Genomic DNA, 15,429 nt, shown 5'->3' on the forward strand with positions numbered 1-15,429 from the left:
GTTTTTGTTATTATTATTATTATTATCACAACTACTACTACTACTGCTCCTATTATTATTATTATTATTATTACTACTACTACTACTACTACTACTACTACCACTACAGGGCAACAGTACCCATTGGCATGGTGAGAGCAAGCACTATGACAATCTGACATATGACCCCAAAGACCTTGATCTTCACCCAAAACACTGACTTTTGGCTGATCTTACCAGAGCAATTCTGGAATGTGTGTGAGCACATTTGGTCCAATTCTAGCTGAAAATCATTTGGTTGACCTTGGCCTTTCAGAAAAATGAATTCTTTAAGGACATTTTCCTTTTGCTGGTTTCTACCATGTTTGGTGGAAACCAGCAAAATAATTTTGGACGGATCAGTAATGACTGATCTTTGGTAAATTTGGCCGTGCTGCACAGTTCCTGTACCCATCTCCATATGTGTGCTATGTTTGGAGTGAAAAAAAATGGCCACTGACTCCAGTGACCTTGACTGGCCTTTGGTAAATCTGATCAAGCTGAGGAAATTCCAGAACCCACTTACAGATGCATGCACCGGTATGATGGCACATCAAAGTGAAACTAAACAAACAAACAAATAAATAAATACATTTTTAACCTTTGACCCAATGACCTTGACCTTTTATAAAACAAACCCTTTAAGGACATTTCTGGGGGCAACCTTCATCCACATGATACATTTGGTGGTAATCTAGTCCAAAAACCGGCCCTGCTATGAATTAGACTGGATACGCAGGGGTGGTGGCCAAGTGGTTAATGCGCTTGGTTTCAGTTCAGAAGGTTCCGGGTTCAAATCCCACCCCTGCCACATTTCTCCATGTAATGTGGAGTTGCGTCAGGAAGGGCATCCGGCGTAAAACTTGTGCCAATTCAACATGCAGATCCACCTTGGATTTGCTGTGGCGACCCCGAGTGCAAACAAGGGAGCAGTCGAAGGGACAAAAAAAACTGGCCTCCATTTTGGAGTAAGCTTTCGCACTCGTAAATCAGAATCAGAATCAAAAGAAGTTTATTGCCATTGCCAGTGAACAGGATTCACAGACTAGGAATTTGCTTCGGTACAATGGTGCAACATTAAGAAGAGATAAAATGCTAGGATAAAATATAACATATGTGTCAAAATAAGATAAAATATAAGATAAAAAAAAAGAAATATGAAATATGAAAGGCTGTGTGCAACAAAAAAACAGAGAAACAGAAAAAAACAGTGCAGTGGGAGGAGTGCAATTAAAAACCAAAGTACATTGTCTAAAGTGACCCGTGATAAAATGATAAAGTGACAGAGTTAAGCTTAAGGTGACTGAGTTATGAGGTGTTCATGAGTCTAACGGCAGAGGGGAAGAAACTGTTCTTATGGCAGGAGGTTCTGGTCCGGATGGACCGTAGCCTCCTGCCCGAGGGGAGTGGTTTGAATAGACCTGCTCGGCCCAGAGTCCTGGAGACGTGCAGGTCGTGGAGAGATGGAAGACTACAGCCGATCACCTTCTCAGCAGAGGCCACAATGCGCTGCAGTCTGTGTCTGTCGCTGGCTGTGGTCCCAGCGTACCACACCGTGATGGAGGAGCAGAGGATGGACTCGATGATGGCCGTGTAGAACTGCACCATCAGCTGGACAGGTAGCTTGGTCTTCTTCAGCTGCCGCAGGAAGTACATCCTCTGCTGGGCCTTCTTGATGAGGGAGCTGATTGTTGACTCCCACTTGAGGTCCTGGGTGATGGTGGTGCCGAGGAAGTGGTGACAGACCACAGTGGTGATGGGGCTGTTGGTGAGGGCGAGGGAGGGCGGGGGGGCTGTGGCTTTCCTGAAGTCCACGATCATCTCCATTGTTTTCTGGGCGTTGAGCTCCAAGTTGTTGCTGCTGCACCAGGTCACCAGCCGGTCCACCTCCCTCCTGTAGGCAGACTCATCCCCATCCAAAATGAGTCCGATGAGGGTGGTGTCATCCGCAAACTTGATGAGCTTTACAGAGTCGTGGCTGGAGGTGCAGCAGTTAGTGTAGAGGGAGAAGAGCAGAGGGGAAAGGACACAGCCCTGTGGAGATCCTGTGCTGAAAGCCCGAGTGTTCAAGACATTTTTTCCCAGCCTCACACACTGACTCCGGTCCGTCAGGAAGTCTGTGATCCACCTGCAGGTGGAGCTGGGCACGTGGAGCAGAGAAAGCTTGTCCTGGAGCAAAGCTGGAAGGATGGTGTTGAATGCAGAGCTGAAGTCCACAAACAGGATCCTAGCGTAGGTTCCTGGGGAGTTCAGGTGCTGCAGGATGGAGTGCAGGGCCAGGTTTATGGCGTCATCTACAGACCTGTTAGCTCTGTAGGCAAACTACAGGGGGTCCAGGAGGGGGTCGGTGATGGACTTCAGGTGGGATAAAACCAGGCGTTCGAAGGTCTTCATGACTACAGACGTGAGAGCCACAGGCCTGTAGTCATTAAGTCCAGTGACGCGTGGTTTCTTGGGGACTGGAACTATGATTGAGGACTTGAAACAGACTGGAATATGGCATGACTCCAGGGAAGTGTTGAAGATCCCCGTGAAGACTGGGGCCAGCTCATCAGCGCAGTGTCTCAGGGTGGCAGGAGAGACACAGTCTGGGCCCGGGGCCTTACGTGGATTCAGCCTTTTGAAATGTCTCCTCACGTCCTCCTCTTGGACAGAGAGGGAAACAGGGGGAGTGGGGAGGGCAGCAGTGAGAGGGGGGAGGTCCAGAGTGTTTGAATATCAAGTTGTGTGGGTGGTGAGGAGGTGTGAATCCTTGTCTTCAAAGCGTGAACAGAAGACGTTCAGGTCGTTGGCCAGCTTCAGGTCATCAATAGAACGAGGTGCTTTGGGCTTGTAGTTGGTGATCTCTTTCAACCCCCTCCACACAGAGGCCGAGTCGTTGGCAGAGAACCTTTGCTGCAGACGTGAACTGTACATGGATTTAGCCTTTGCCACCTCCTTGCTAAATCTGTACTTTGCACCTCTATAGCTGTCTCTGTCTCCTTCTCTGAAAGCCACCTCTTTCTGCTGACGGAGTTGCTGGAGTTTAGGTGTGAACCAGGGCTTATCATTGTTATATCTCACCCTGGTACGCTGTGGGATGATGCTGTCTTCACAGAAATGAATATATGACGTCACAGTGTCCGTGTAGTCATCTAGACTGTCTGTTGAAGCCTCAAACATATCCCAATCCGTGGTGGCCAAGCACGCGCGTAGCTCCTCTACAGCTTCATTGCTCCACACTTTAGACGTCCTCACAACAGGTTTAGAGCGTTTTAGTCTCTGTACGTGGGGATCAAGTGGACCATCACGTGATCTGAGAGTCCCAAAGCTGCACGGGCCACCGCGTGGTAGGCGCCGCTAACTGTCGTGTAACAATGATCTAACGTGCTCCCTTCTCTGGTCGGGCATTTAACAAACTGTTTGTATTTTGGTAATTCCTGATTGAGATTCCCTTTGTTAAAATCACTGAGAATTATAACAAGAGAGTCCGGAAAGTCTCTCTCCATTCTCATAATCTGATCCGTGAGCGCGCGCTCGGCCTCGTGCACGTCCGCGCTCGGTGGAATATACACAGAGCAAAGTATGAAAGAGTTACATTCACGTGGAGAGTAGAACGGTCTGCAGTTTATGGAGATATTCCAGAGAGGGACAGCAGTGTTGGGAGATCACAGTCACTTCGGAGCACCAGGCGTTGTTGATATAGAAGCAGAGTCCTCCACCTTTTGTTTTTCCACCAGAGAGTGCTCGTTCTCTGTCTGCGCAGAGGAGTCGGAATCCCTCTAGTTGGAGCGCGCAGTCCGGTGTCTGTGCATTTAACCACGTCTCCGTGAAGCACAGTACACAAGATGAGGAGAAATCTCTACTCTTCTTCATCAGCAGTGCCAGCTCATCCATCTTGTTGTGGAGTGAGCGGACGTTGGAGAGAAATATCCCAGGTAGGGGCGTGCACGTGCCCCTTCGTCTGAGGCGCACGAGAGCTCCAGCTCATTTTCCTCTCCGCCGTCGTCTCACTTTTTTGGCCAAAAAGTGAACCAGTTCAGCTGCAGGCACTAAATAAACTGGTGTAATGTCCGTGGGTGTTGATGATTTGATGTTTAGAAGCTCCTCGCGGGTGTAGGGACACGATGACATGCGATTCACGCACAAAAACAGACAAAACAGGGAGCACCAGAATACCAGGGTGCCTTCACGTGGCGCCATCTTGTAAGGGAGAGCAATGACCAATAGGAGAGCAGCGCTCGCGCCCCATCAAAGTGAGGCTGACGTCAGCGTCTTGGCCACCAACCAATCACAGTTTAGGAGGGAGAGGCCAGTATTTGGCTCAATTTCAGGGCGGTTGTGGGGCTAGTGGATATCAACCACATGACTATGATTTAAGGCAGATGAGCTGTCTGTGGTGCTGAAGGGACTTTTCTGTCTTTTGCTGTGCTGTGCATTGTGATAACCTTTAGCTTTCCAACTATAGTCACTGGTCTTCCTGGAATCTATCTTGGAATAGCCACAAATAAATAAATAAATTCAGGAGGAAGTAAGGTCCATACATGAGTAGAAAACAAGTGGAGAATCACTCTACATCCTGTTTCTGCAAGTCATGGTGTGAATACGGGTGAAGGGTGTTAAGGGTGTTAATATGGTTATATATATATTGGTTATATATATGGTTATATTAATATGGTTATATATATTATAGTACAGTTTGTTATAGTTAATATGGAAGGGTGTTAATATGGTTAATATAGTCAAAGGGTATAAAGGTCAAAGGTCAAAGGTCACCTTGGCTAAGGGTTGGAGATTTGGAGATTTTTTTAATGAAAGACGTGCGGACGGGTCCGCGCCTTGGGACGCAGCCGGCGCGGTGCGGCGGCACAGGAAAAACACCTCCGTGTTGATAACCATTTGTAAAATCCAGGCGGCTTTTGATGGCTTTCAGTGGAGTGAGTATATGAGAAACTGTTTAACAGCTGGACATGTTCCAACTTGTCCTTAAGGCTTCCAACGGAGGCGTTTTTCCTGTGGTGGAGCGTCGCAGCGGCTGCGAGCCGACGCTGCAATCCGTCCGCACGTCTTTCATTAAAAAAATCTCCTTTAACAGTGGAATATCCGGATAAAATGCTGAAACCGACTTCTTCTGAAACTTCTCTGTTCTCTCACGACGTCCTGGATCAATAGAGCCTGAAATGTGGAGGTTTTCAGCTTTAAACAGGCTGACGACGGCGCCTGAGAGCGCTGCGCGACGTCTCGCGCCGTGGGAAGTCCTTAAAGCGACAGTATCACCTCAAAATCTCTCATCAGCCGTTAAAATTTTCACCGAAAACCATCTTAATTTTTCGAACCGTGTCCACTTCGATGTGTCTCACAGGTTTACAAAAAATTTTGATCAAACAAAGCGCCAGTCTCTCAGCAACTTCTCAGACAAAGGAATTCCGACGAGGGGCTGGACGACTCCTCCCACAAGGAGTGCTCACAGGCGAATGACGTCACCGACAGGCGTGGAAAAACTCACGCATGCGCACGAGGGTTCAAGCATGTCTGACGTAAAAACATATGAATGAAATCCATATAGTTTTTGAAAAAAATAAAAAGGACCTATACTTTATTGACAGCCCTGTATTTCTCAGAAATTCCAAACAAATAACACAAATACTTAATAGCTAACATAAAACAAAGAATTGGCACAGATATTATCTCATAATAATAATAATAGTCATAGTAGTGGTGCCAAAACGTATTGGGTTGTGGCCCATGCCCAGCCCCTTCCTCATGTTCCATAAAAATCTCTCCAGCCTGGAATCCTGTGCGCTCTACGGAGTCCCCTTTAACTGTTTCTGTTCTCATCATGCGTCTGTGAATTGCGCAGAAAAGCCAGAGACCTCTGTTTGGTCCACCGCAGACGTGTGCGTGATATGACCTGACAGTGTGAGGCCGCTGACAGTGATCCGTGGGCGCCAAAGGTTGTGATTGTCAGGACGCGCGGTGCTTTCTTTCTGCTGCCCATATTGTTGCCATGCGGGAGGCCGCGCCGCATGAATCGCTACCGGCAAAATAACCATCCTCCTCCTGACTCTAATTCAAACAAGTAGGGACAAACATAAGACAGCACACAGACGTGCGCGCTGGTCCGTGGCTGCGTTTGGTGCTGCTGGATTTCCTGCACATTTCCTCCATGACGCCTATAGCAGTGCGAGAAGAATGTTAATTTCGTTGCATTGTCTCAGTTTTTTTTGTTTTTTTTTTGGGGGGGGGGGGGGGGGAGGACAGTCGATCCTACAGCCCCGCGTGCGCGTGCTGCAGGACAACGCGCATAAAACGACACAAGTCTGCGTGCACGTTCTGTGTCCGTGTACTCGCCATTCTTCATTAATGGGGTGCGTTGCGTTCACGGGCTCGATCGTCTGTTAAGCTCCAGTACAGGCCACTTACATCAGAATGGAGAGATGGAGAGGAGAAAAGAAAGTGGGGAGGGAGAAGAGCTGCGCCACGGCGGAGTGTGCGCGTCAGGGTGGGATGCGATCCCAACACATCAAGCTAGTGACAACAATAAGACGATTTCCGGTGATCGTCGACAACTCTACAATTAGTACATTTTAAATGCCGCTTTCACTGAATTCAGTCATTTGAATTATATGACAGCTGAGGGTTTAATCATAAAAATGTAGCTAAATTCTGTTTAGAGGACCTGGAAAAAGAGAATTTTACACTTAACAAAATTAATTGCACTTTAAATATCTGATTACCTGTTTTTTTTTTCACTGACGTCACGGATTTCCCGTGATCCTCTCTGATTCGCTCTCGCCATCGTTGATGTACAACAGTGGGAGTTAAATGCATAGTTGTCGGGTGTTCGAACAATTCTGCTCACAAAAGTCAAGTTTTTTAGTTTACCTACTGTTAAACAGTGTGAAGGGCCAAAAGTCGAAGAATTAACTTGCCGACGTCAAAGACAGTGGCTCGCAAATCTGCACTGAGGTGATAAAAAACCAACCAGCTCCACAAGTCTAATGATATGATCATTTTAATGAATTGTCCTTGTTGTGTACATCTCTTAATATTACCTCATACATTGTTGCATTTAAATTTAAAAACTCATGGCTATATACATATATTTAAATGTTTACCCTGAGTAGGTTTAATGCTATCGATACTTTTTGATGCCGTAACCCCATGTAGGCAGTGGTGGCGCCAAGGGGGAAGCTTGGGGGGCTTAAGCCCCCAATAATGAGCCAAGCCCCCCCTCAGCTCCCCCAATAATTCTGCCAATCATGTGAATAGTGACTGACAGGCTATATCTTTTACTTACTTTTATCGAATGGTTATGACCTCAGTGTTAAATTGGCCATAAATCTTTGATATAGACAATTTGTGTAAGGTTGATTCCATTCATTGTCTTGAGCACCATTTCAATTAATTCAGCTTGTATACCTATGTGCAAGTTTACTGAACTTGCAATCATTCTCAGTGATGTGTGTGTGTGTGTGTGTGTGTGTGTGCATTGATACCACATTTTAGAGGAGCACAGGTGACTAAAACATATACCTTGGTATTTATAAAGCAATTTACTATATATTGTTCATTTCAATGACATTTTGTGGAGCCCCTCCAACCCCCCCCCCCCCCCCCCAACAAAAATTTCCTGGCATCGCCATTGCATGTAGGTATTTCACACAGTAAAGTACTGCTACCACATTAGTCTTGTTGTGATATCAAAAATAAATTCCAAAATGTTTTAATGTGAGAATGTTTTATTTAATGATTTTTGTTTTGTTTTTTTTTACCTTGGCATGTGACTCAGCTGCGTTTACTTCTATTTACTTTCTATTATTTTGAAAAGCCCTCATTGATCTTCCGGCGTCGGTGCTAATTCTGTGTGATTTGACGCACCTCACAGCTCCAGTGTCTGAGAAACAACACACCCGTCAGCTGCACGCAGTGGAGACAAAAAAAAAAAAGAAAAAAAGAAAAAAAAAAGGGGGTGGGGGGGGGGAAGACAGCGCGTCGTGGACAAAGGAAAGATGGGTGCACTGGAGAGGATTCACCTCCGACGGGTCACACAATGGAAGAGCCGCTTCTGTTCCGGTCACCGGGAGAACAATTAGCCCACCTTAATGAGGTGCTGGGACCTGAGATACTGCAAGCTGAAAAGGCGGAAGGCTGCGTTTAATCCGTCTGCGGATCCTTTGTGCTTGCGATGGCTGTGGCGGGGATATGCAAGTGGATAGGGAATAATTATGTGCCTTTTTATTTTGTGATATTTTTCTTATTTTGTGGCCTTTCCTTTGGACAGTTGCGGTATTCTGTTACAGAAGAATTAGAAAATGGGGCACTGGTCGGTGATCTGGCGCATGACTTGGGACTGGATATTCGAAAGCTGACCACCCGTAAAATTAAGATAACCTCCAACAGCGGCAAACGCTACGTGATTGTCAACCCCAAAAATGGCAAACTGTTGGTCAATGAGAGGATCGACAGGGAGGCTCTGTGCGATTTGTCCAACAGCTGCCTCATTAATCTGGAGGTGCTGGTGGAGAACCCCACTGAGGTGCACCACGTCGAGGTGGAGATAGTGGATGTCAACGATAATGCACCGCAGTTCCCCAGAGAGGAGTATCAACTAGAAATCACAGAATCGGCTTTACCAGGGTCCAGGTACCCGATTGAAAATGCTCAGGATGCGGACATCGGGTCCAGTTCCATTCGTATTTATCAGCTGAGCACAAATGACCATTTTGCGCTGGTGTCCAACAAACCCGCCATAAACACAAAGCACATCGAGCTTGTTCTCAAAAAGCCGCTTGATCGCGAGCAGACGCCTTACCACCAGTTAATTCTAAGTGCTGTGGATGGTGGGACACCTGAGAAGACAGGAACAGCTAAAATCAACGTGAGGGTCCTGGACTCTAATGACAATGTCCCGTTGTTTGACAATTCGGTGTACAAGGTGAAACTGTTGGAAAATTCTCCCAAAGACAGCCTCGTAATCAAGCTGAATGCAACTGATCTGGATGAGGGCACCAATGGAGAGGTTTACTACTCCTTCAGCAGCTATACTCCAGAGAGGGTCCGGCAGATGTTCTCCATGGACACTAACACAGGAGAGATAAGGGTGAGGAACAATGTTGACTATGAAGAGACCAACTCTTATGAGATGTACATCCAGGCGATGGATAAGGGACCTGGAGCTGTGGCAGCACACTGCAAGGTGGTGGTAGAGGTGGTGGACGTGAATGACAATGTCCCTCAGATTGTCCTGTCATCTCTGTCCAGCCCCGTGAGGGAAGACGCCCGTGCCGACACTGTCGTGGCCCTCATTAGTGTCACCGATCGTGACTCTGGAGCAAACAAGCAGGTGAGCTTGGAGATCCCAGCAGGCCTTCCTTTCAAGATCAAGTCATTCAGAAATTACTACACCCTAGTTACCTCAGCCTTCCTGGACCGCGAGACCACTGATGCCTATAATGTCACTCTCAGTGCCACAGATGGAGGGAATCCACCCCTTTCCTCCCAGAAGACCATACAGGTCGATGTTGCTGACGTTAATGACAACCCACCACGCTTTGAGCAAACTTCATATACTGTCTACGTGGCTGAGAACAATGCCCCTGGGGCCTCTTTGTGCACTGTGAAAGCTCAAGATGCAGATATCAAAGAGAACGCACGCATCACCTACACGGTGCTCAATGACAACAACCACGGCATTCCTGTCACCTCGTATGTGTCTGTGAAGGCTGATACAGGCGAGGCGTATGCCCTGCGAGCCTTTGACTATGAGTCATTGAGAGAGTTCCACTTCCAGGTCAAAGCCCAAGATGGGGGCATTCCTCCGCTCAGCCGCGTCGCCACTGTCTACATTTACATAATGGATCAGAATGACCATGCGCCATTGATCGTCAGCCCTCCAGGAAACGGCACTCGCTCCTTGGAGACAGTACAAAAGAATGCAGAGCCTGGTGCCTTGGTCACCAAAGTGGTGGCATATGATGCAGACACTGGTCCAAATGCCTGGATGGTGTACATGCTGGAGACGGCCACCGACCTGGACCTGTTCAAGGTGCATGAGCACACAGGGGAGATCAGAACCACACGCAGGATCCTGGAGGATAATTCCACCTCCTTCGCTCTAACAGTTGTGGTGAAAGACCACGGACAGCCTTCTCTTTCCTCCACCGCCACCATCAATGTGGCTGTCATGGAGGTGCCACCCAAGGTGAATCTCGATCCCAAGAGAATCATGCGACCTCACAGCGCCTTGGTTTTCTCCAACGTAACTCTCTACCTGATCGTGGCTTTGAGTGCCACTACCTTTGTATTCTTGGTCACCGTTGTGGTGCTGGCCATCGTGCGCTGCCACGCCTACTGCTCCCAGCCTGGCTCCTGCTCCACTTGTTGCATGTCACAGAAGCCCCCGCCAGATGGCGGGAGCAGTAGCATAAGTGGTGGTGCTGGGGGTGCCAGCGGTGCAGCTGGGGCTCAACCAAATAACAATGTGGTGCTTCGGAGAGACCTTAAAGTGGAGCCTCATTACATTGAAGTTCGTGGGAATGGCTCGCTTACAAAGACGTATTGCTACAAGACCTGCCTGACAGCCACCTCGGGCAGTGACACTTTCATGTTCTACAACACTGGACGGCCCATCAGCGGCACCTGGGGCAGCGGTGCCGAGCGTTTCTTCACAAGCGGAAGTGGATTTGTACGAAGACTGAGTATGCCCGATGCCTCAGTGCAACTGTGCCCAGAGGTGTGTTGTTATTATTACTATTTATTTTCTTTCTTTGCATGCATATGTTGACTTTATGTCTTTTTAAGTGGAAACTGACGCAAAAAGACTTCATTAACTTTAATGTTATTCCATTTGGAACACATTAGCAGGCCTTGTTCTCTCAATGCTTGGCTGTGCGCAGCTCAGCTCAGCACTTGCACCACATTAGTGTCACGCCTGATGCTTTTCAAGGCTCCCATGCTATTTCTGATGATTCAGAGAACTCTGTGCCACTTTGAGGTTGTCATTGCATGCACACTGTCAACAGCTCATACACAGTAGTCTTCATCTTTCCTTCAACGTGTGTGGAAGTGGGTTTGACCTCAGAGTGCACTGGTGTGAATAAAAATGATGTTGAGAGTGGATCACGTTTGGGATTTCATCATTGTGTTGGTTGATAAAATGTCTTTTCTTGATTGTAAAGTCACCACTGCAGTTCAGTAAAACGTAGGGATCATGATCAAGGCCATCAGGATCAAACTCATGTCAGAATCTGCCGCTTGATTCAGACCCACACCAAATTTTAATGTACCCTTCCTCGCCCCATGTGTTGAGGGGGATTCCCCTTAAAACAGTTTAATTGCATGCAGACAGAAACTCAGTGTATTGTGTCATGTAGACACTGTCAAGAGGATCTACTAAAGTTCAATCGAAGTGGCTTTGATTTTTGCCAGAGTTTATTATCCAGTGTATGCTTGGATGTAGGGGACAGTAATTACTTTATATGCAAATTTAATAATACCAACAATATATGTTGGAACAAGCAATGCACAAATATTAATATCGACACTATGCCATTTTAGGTTTTGGAGCAATACTGCTTGAATTTAATAAGAGCTCTGCTGTAGGTACACTTATTGATACCCATGCACCCCTGTTCAGCAATCAAAAAAAGAGATGTCTCATAAAATGTGCAGTCATCACAGCTCTGTTAGTATTTCATTCAAAAGTTTGATTTCTAACAATATTTTAACATGGCTACGTTTGTAAAAAATGAACTTGTTCTTTAAATACAGTGAGTATTGTAGTAATAATACATATGAATCTGTAAAATGTCATGTAGAGGTAAGTCCTCCGCAGGCCATGCCTCATTGGGCCTGTGCTTATTCCTGTATACTGTAACATACAGTGGATGGACCGCATGCTAGTCCATGGTAGGTTACTTTCCCATTAAAAGGCTGGTACCAATTTACAGCTTGGTGGACTGTGATGATGTAGATCAAGTGTGTTGTTCAAGAACATAGACAGGTAGTGTGAAGCACAGACCTTGTCAAACTCCTATCCCACAGAGGTACCTGCTCCGCTGATATAGTACACATCCAGAAAAGTTTAGATCCTGTGGAAGAAAGTGTGTCTCCCTCTTCATTCAGTCACTGTATAATTGCAAATAGGGTGTAAGATGCACACTGTAGAAGAGTGGACTGATGACCTTGGCAAAGGTCTGCTCTAGTTAGTAGATGGTTTTATGACAAGGTGGTGCATAAAAGTATTGTTTATTGTCAGAGCAACAGTTCCTAGTAGTTTTTCTGTAACATGGTCAGCTTTAGGCCAGGCCCCTGAAAGTGGTCATGTCAGTACTTATCACCCAAAATTTACTAGGTATATATTTCACTAGTTAACAATTACATATGATAGCCATCCCAGCGAGGCAGCTATAGTGAGGCAGGGGTCAGTGAAGGATGATACGGGGGTCAACATTTAAAAATACTTCAGTCATTTTCAAAGGTATACCACATTATTTGTCTGAAATAAAATATTACTTAAAGGTATAGTTTTGACTATCTCTGACTGAACTTTATGGGGTAAAAACAGCAAAAATGGTGACAAAGGTCAGTTTCAGTTTATGAAAATTAAATATGCTTCAATTTTTATCAAAAATTACGCAAGTTATTGGTTGAGCTAATGGGTTTCTAAAAATTAATAGTTTGCACCATCCGTCATACTTAGTTATCACATTTCAGGGTAACATATCACATGTCATAGAATCTAAAGGACATTGTCCTTGTTTGACCAATGCTTTGGACACTAAGTATTCAACACAGTCAGAACTATTCCATTTGTTAATCAGCCAAACAATACATTTTTGGAATCTTGACAATTAGACAATCTTCTCAACATGATTGGAGCTTGTTGTTGTTGACCCATGTGTTTTCCTTCATCAACCCATACATACACTGGGATGGCTTTCACACATTTTTCAAATCCCTGTAGTTGACCCAAAATGCCATATCAAACATTTTGCCATCCTGAGTGGTAGTGACCAATCTAACTGGCTCCTGGACTATGTATGTTCAATACTTTGTCTATGGTAACGCCTAAAACACTTGCTTTCCTTGTAGTAGATGTCATTTACTGGCCATTTAGTTGTGCTTTGAAAAAAATATGACTGTGCCAAATGTAGCAGGAAAATTACATTCATTTCCATCTCCTCTTCTTTTGGCTCTCCACGTTGCTTGAATTTAAAGTGTCAGGGCCTAGAAAATAAACAAAACAAAAACATATTCTCTTTGGAATTGAACTGCAAGGCATAATATGCCATTTATATCTGGGACACTTTTTGTTACGCCTTGAGCAACTGTTGTTCTTAAACTCAGTTTTTTTATTTGGTGATCTTATGTTCGAGGCTAAAATCTGCAGTGTTTTATCAACATTGAGGTGGAGTGAATTTTATTATTAATGCTCTCACCCCATTTAAGTCATAAAAAAGATTTGTTCAACCCCAGTTTTTTTTCCTTAGTATTCTAATAAAGGAATCACAATCGTATATCACCAATGTGATAAACTTTCTTATTTTCAGGAAAGTATTTAGGATTTTGACCAATGTGGATTAAAATGTAGCAACAAAACATTATGGCCCTGACAGCAAGCTGTTAGAGGGTCAAACACCACTGCTACACTACATACAGTAGTGTTCAGAATAATAGTAGTGCTATGTGACTAAAAAGATTAATCCAGGTTTTGAGTATATTTCTTATTGTTACATGGGAAACAAGGTACAAGTAGATTCAGTAGATTCTCACAAATCCAACAAGACCAAGCATTCATGATATGCACACTCTTAAGGCTATGAAATTGGGCTATTAGTAAAGAAAAGTAGAAAGGGGGTGCTCAGAATAATAGTAGCATCTGCTGTTGACGCTACAAACTCAAAACTATTATGTTCAAACTGCTTTTTTAGCAATCCTGTGAATCACTAAACTAGTATTTAGTTGTATAACCACAGTTTTTCATGATTTCTTCACATCTGCAAGGCATTAATTTTGTTGGTTTGGAACCAAGATTTTCCTCTAGTTCTCTTTAGGCCAGTTGACGTGTTCTTTGACAAATTGTAACCTCTTCTGCACATGTCTTTTATTTAACAGAGGGACTTTGCGGGGGATTCTTGCAAATAAATTAGCTTCACACAGGTGTCTTCTAACTGTCACAGCACTTACAGGTAACTCCAGACTGTCTTTGATCATCCTGGAGCTGATCAGTGGGTGAGCCTTTGCCATTCTGGTTATTATTCTATCCATTTTGATGGTTGTTTTCCATTTTCTTCCCACGTGTCTGTTTTTTTTGTCCATTTTAAGCATTGGAGATCATTGTAGATGAACAGCCTATATTTTTGCACCTGCGTATAAGTTTTCCCTCTCCAATCAACTTTTAATCAAACTATGCTGTTCTTCTGAACAATGTCTTGAACGTCCCATTTTCCTCAGGCTTTCAAAGAGAAAAGCATGTTCAACAGGTGCTGGCTTCATCTTAAATAAGGGACACCTGATTCACACTTGTTTGTTCATAGCCTTAAGAGTGTGCATATCATGAATGCGTGGTCTTGTTGGATTTGTGAGAATCTACTGAATCTACTGGTACCTTGTTTCCCATGTAACAATAAGAAATTTACTCAAAACCTGGATTAATCTTTTTAGTCACATAGCACTACTATTATTCTGAACACTACTGTATGCTAGGGCTAGATGTCTAAAGTGCAAAAAATAAAACAAAACAAAAATATCTGGAAAAGTTCTCACATTTTGCTGACAGGTAAGACAACACTCATCCAGGTGTATTATGTCAGGTGGCAATATTACACTTACAATGATTTTACATGCCAATCATACTTCTTCGTTCAATGTATTTTCCTGAGCTGTAAGTCAGAAATTCTGAGTTCCCAGTTTGCACTGAATGTGGCATGAACCTCATACCTTGCATATCTCACCAAACAAACTCACTTTATTTGCCATGAAAGAGAAGACGGATGGCTGTGGTGAATACCGATTGTGAATAACAGGATCACTGTGATTATGATGCTAATAAAATAATTGCAGAAAGGACATTCAGCTTTCAAAATAAGTTATTTTTCATCTCGTTGGTGGCTTCATTCAGCTCAGGCTGAGAAACTCACCTGGAGCACTGTATTATAACACAGACAGACTTCTTTAAAAATGCTGTGTTTATTCACAAGTAATTTCCACAATAATACCCCCGTCACACATACGCCGATTGAGGCCGAACTGCATCAGAATGACACATCTGGCCACAGTCGGGAAGCACTGAGGTGCGATCTGAAGACTGATGGACAGCCGTCTCTGAGCAGTCTACATATTTGATCCCATTCACTCGGCTGTCCCGAGTGTGTTGCACATGTTCAAAACACTCTTGGTGCCATTGAGATGTGATGCACATCTGATGGC

General features: G+C 44.8%; 1 protein-coding gene across 1 annotated transcript in view; it reads left to right on the forward strand.

Moving 5' to 3' along the window:
* The first annotated feature begins 7,984 nt into the window (after positions 1 to 7,984).
* Positions 7,985 to 15,429, forward strand: part of LOC117517679 (protocadherin alpha-C2-like) — a 56,955-nt gene continuing 49,510 nt past the window's right edge. Inside the window, exon 1 of the mRNA XM_034178794.1 lies at positions 7,985 to 10,732. Coding sequence (XP_034034685.1) covers positions 8,186 to 10,732 — 2,547 coding nt within the window. The 5' untranslated portion in view covers positions 7,985 to 8,185. The remainder of the gene's footprint in view (positions 10,733 to 15,429) is intronic.

This window comes from Thalassophryne amazonica, chromosome 9 (genome assembly GCF_902500255.1).
Source record: "Thalassophryne amazonica chromosome 9, fThaAma1.1, whole genome shotgun sequence".
In the NCBI taxonomy this organism is placed as follows: domain Eukaryota; kingdom Metazoa; phylum Chordata; class Actinopteri; order Batrachoidiformes; family Batrachoididae; genus Thalassophryne; species Thalassophryne amazonica.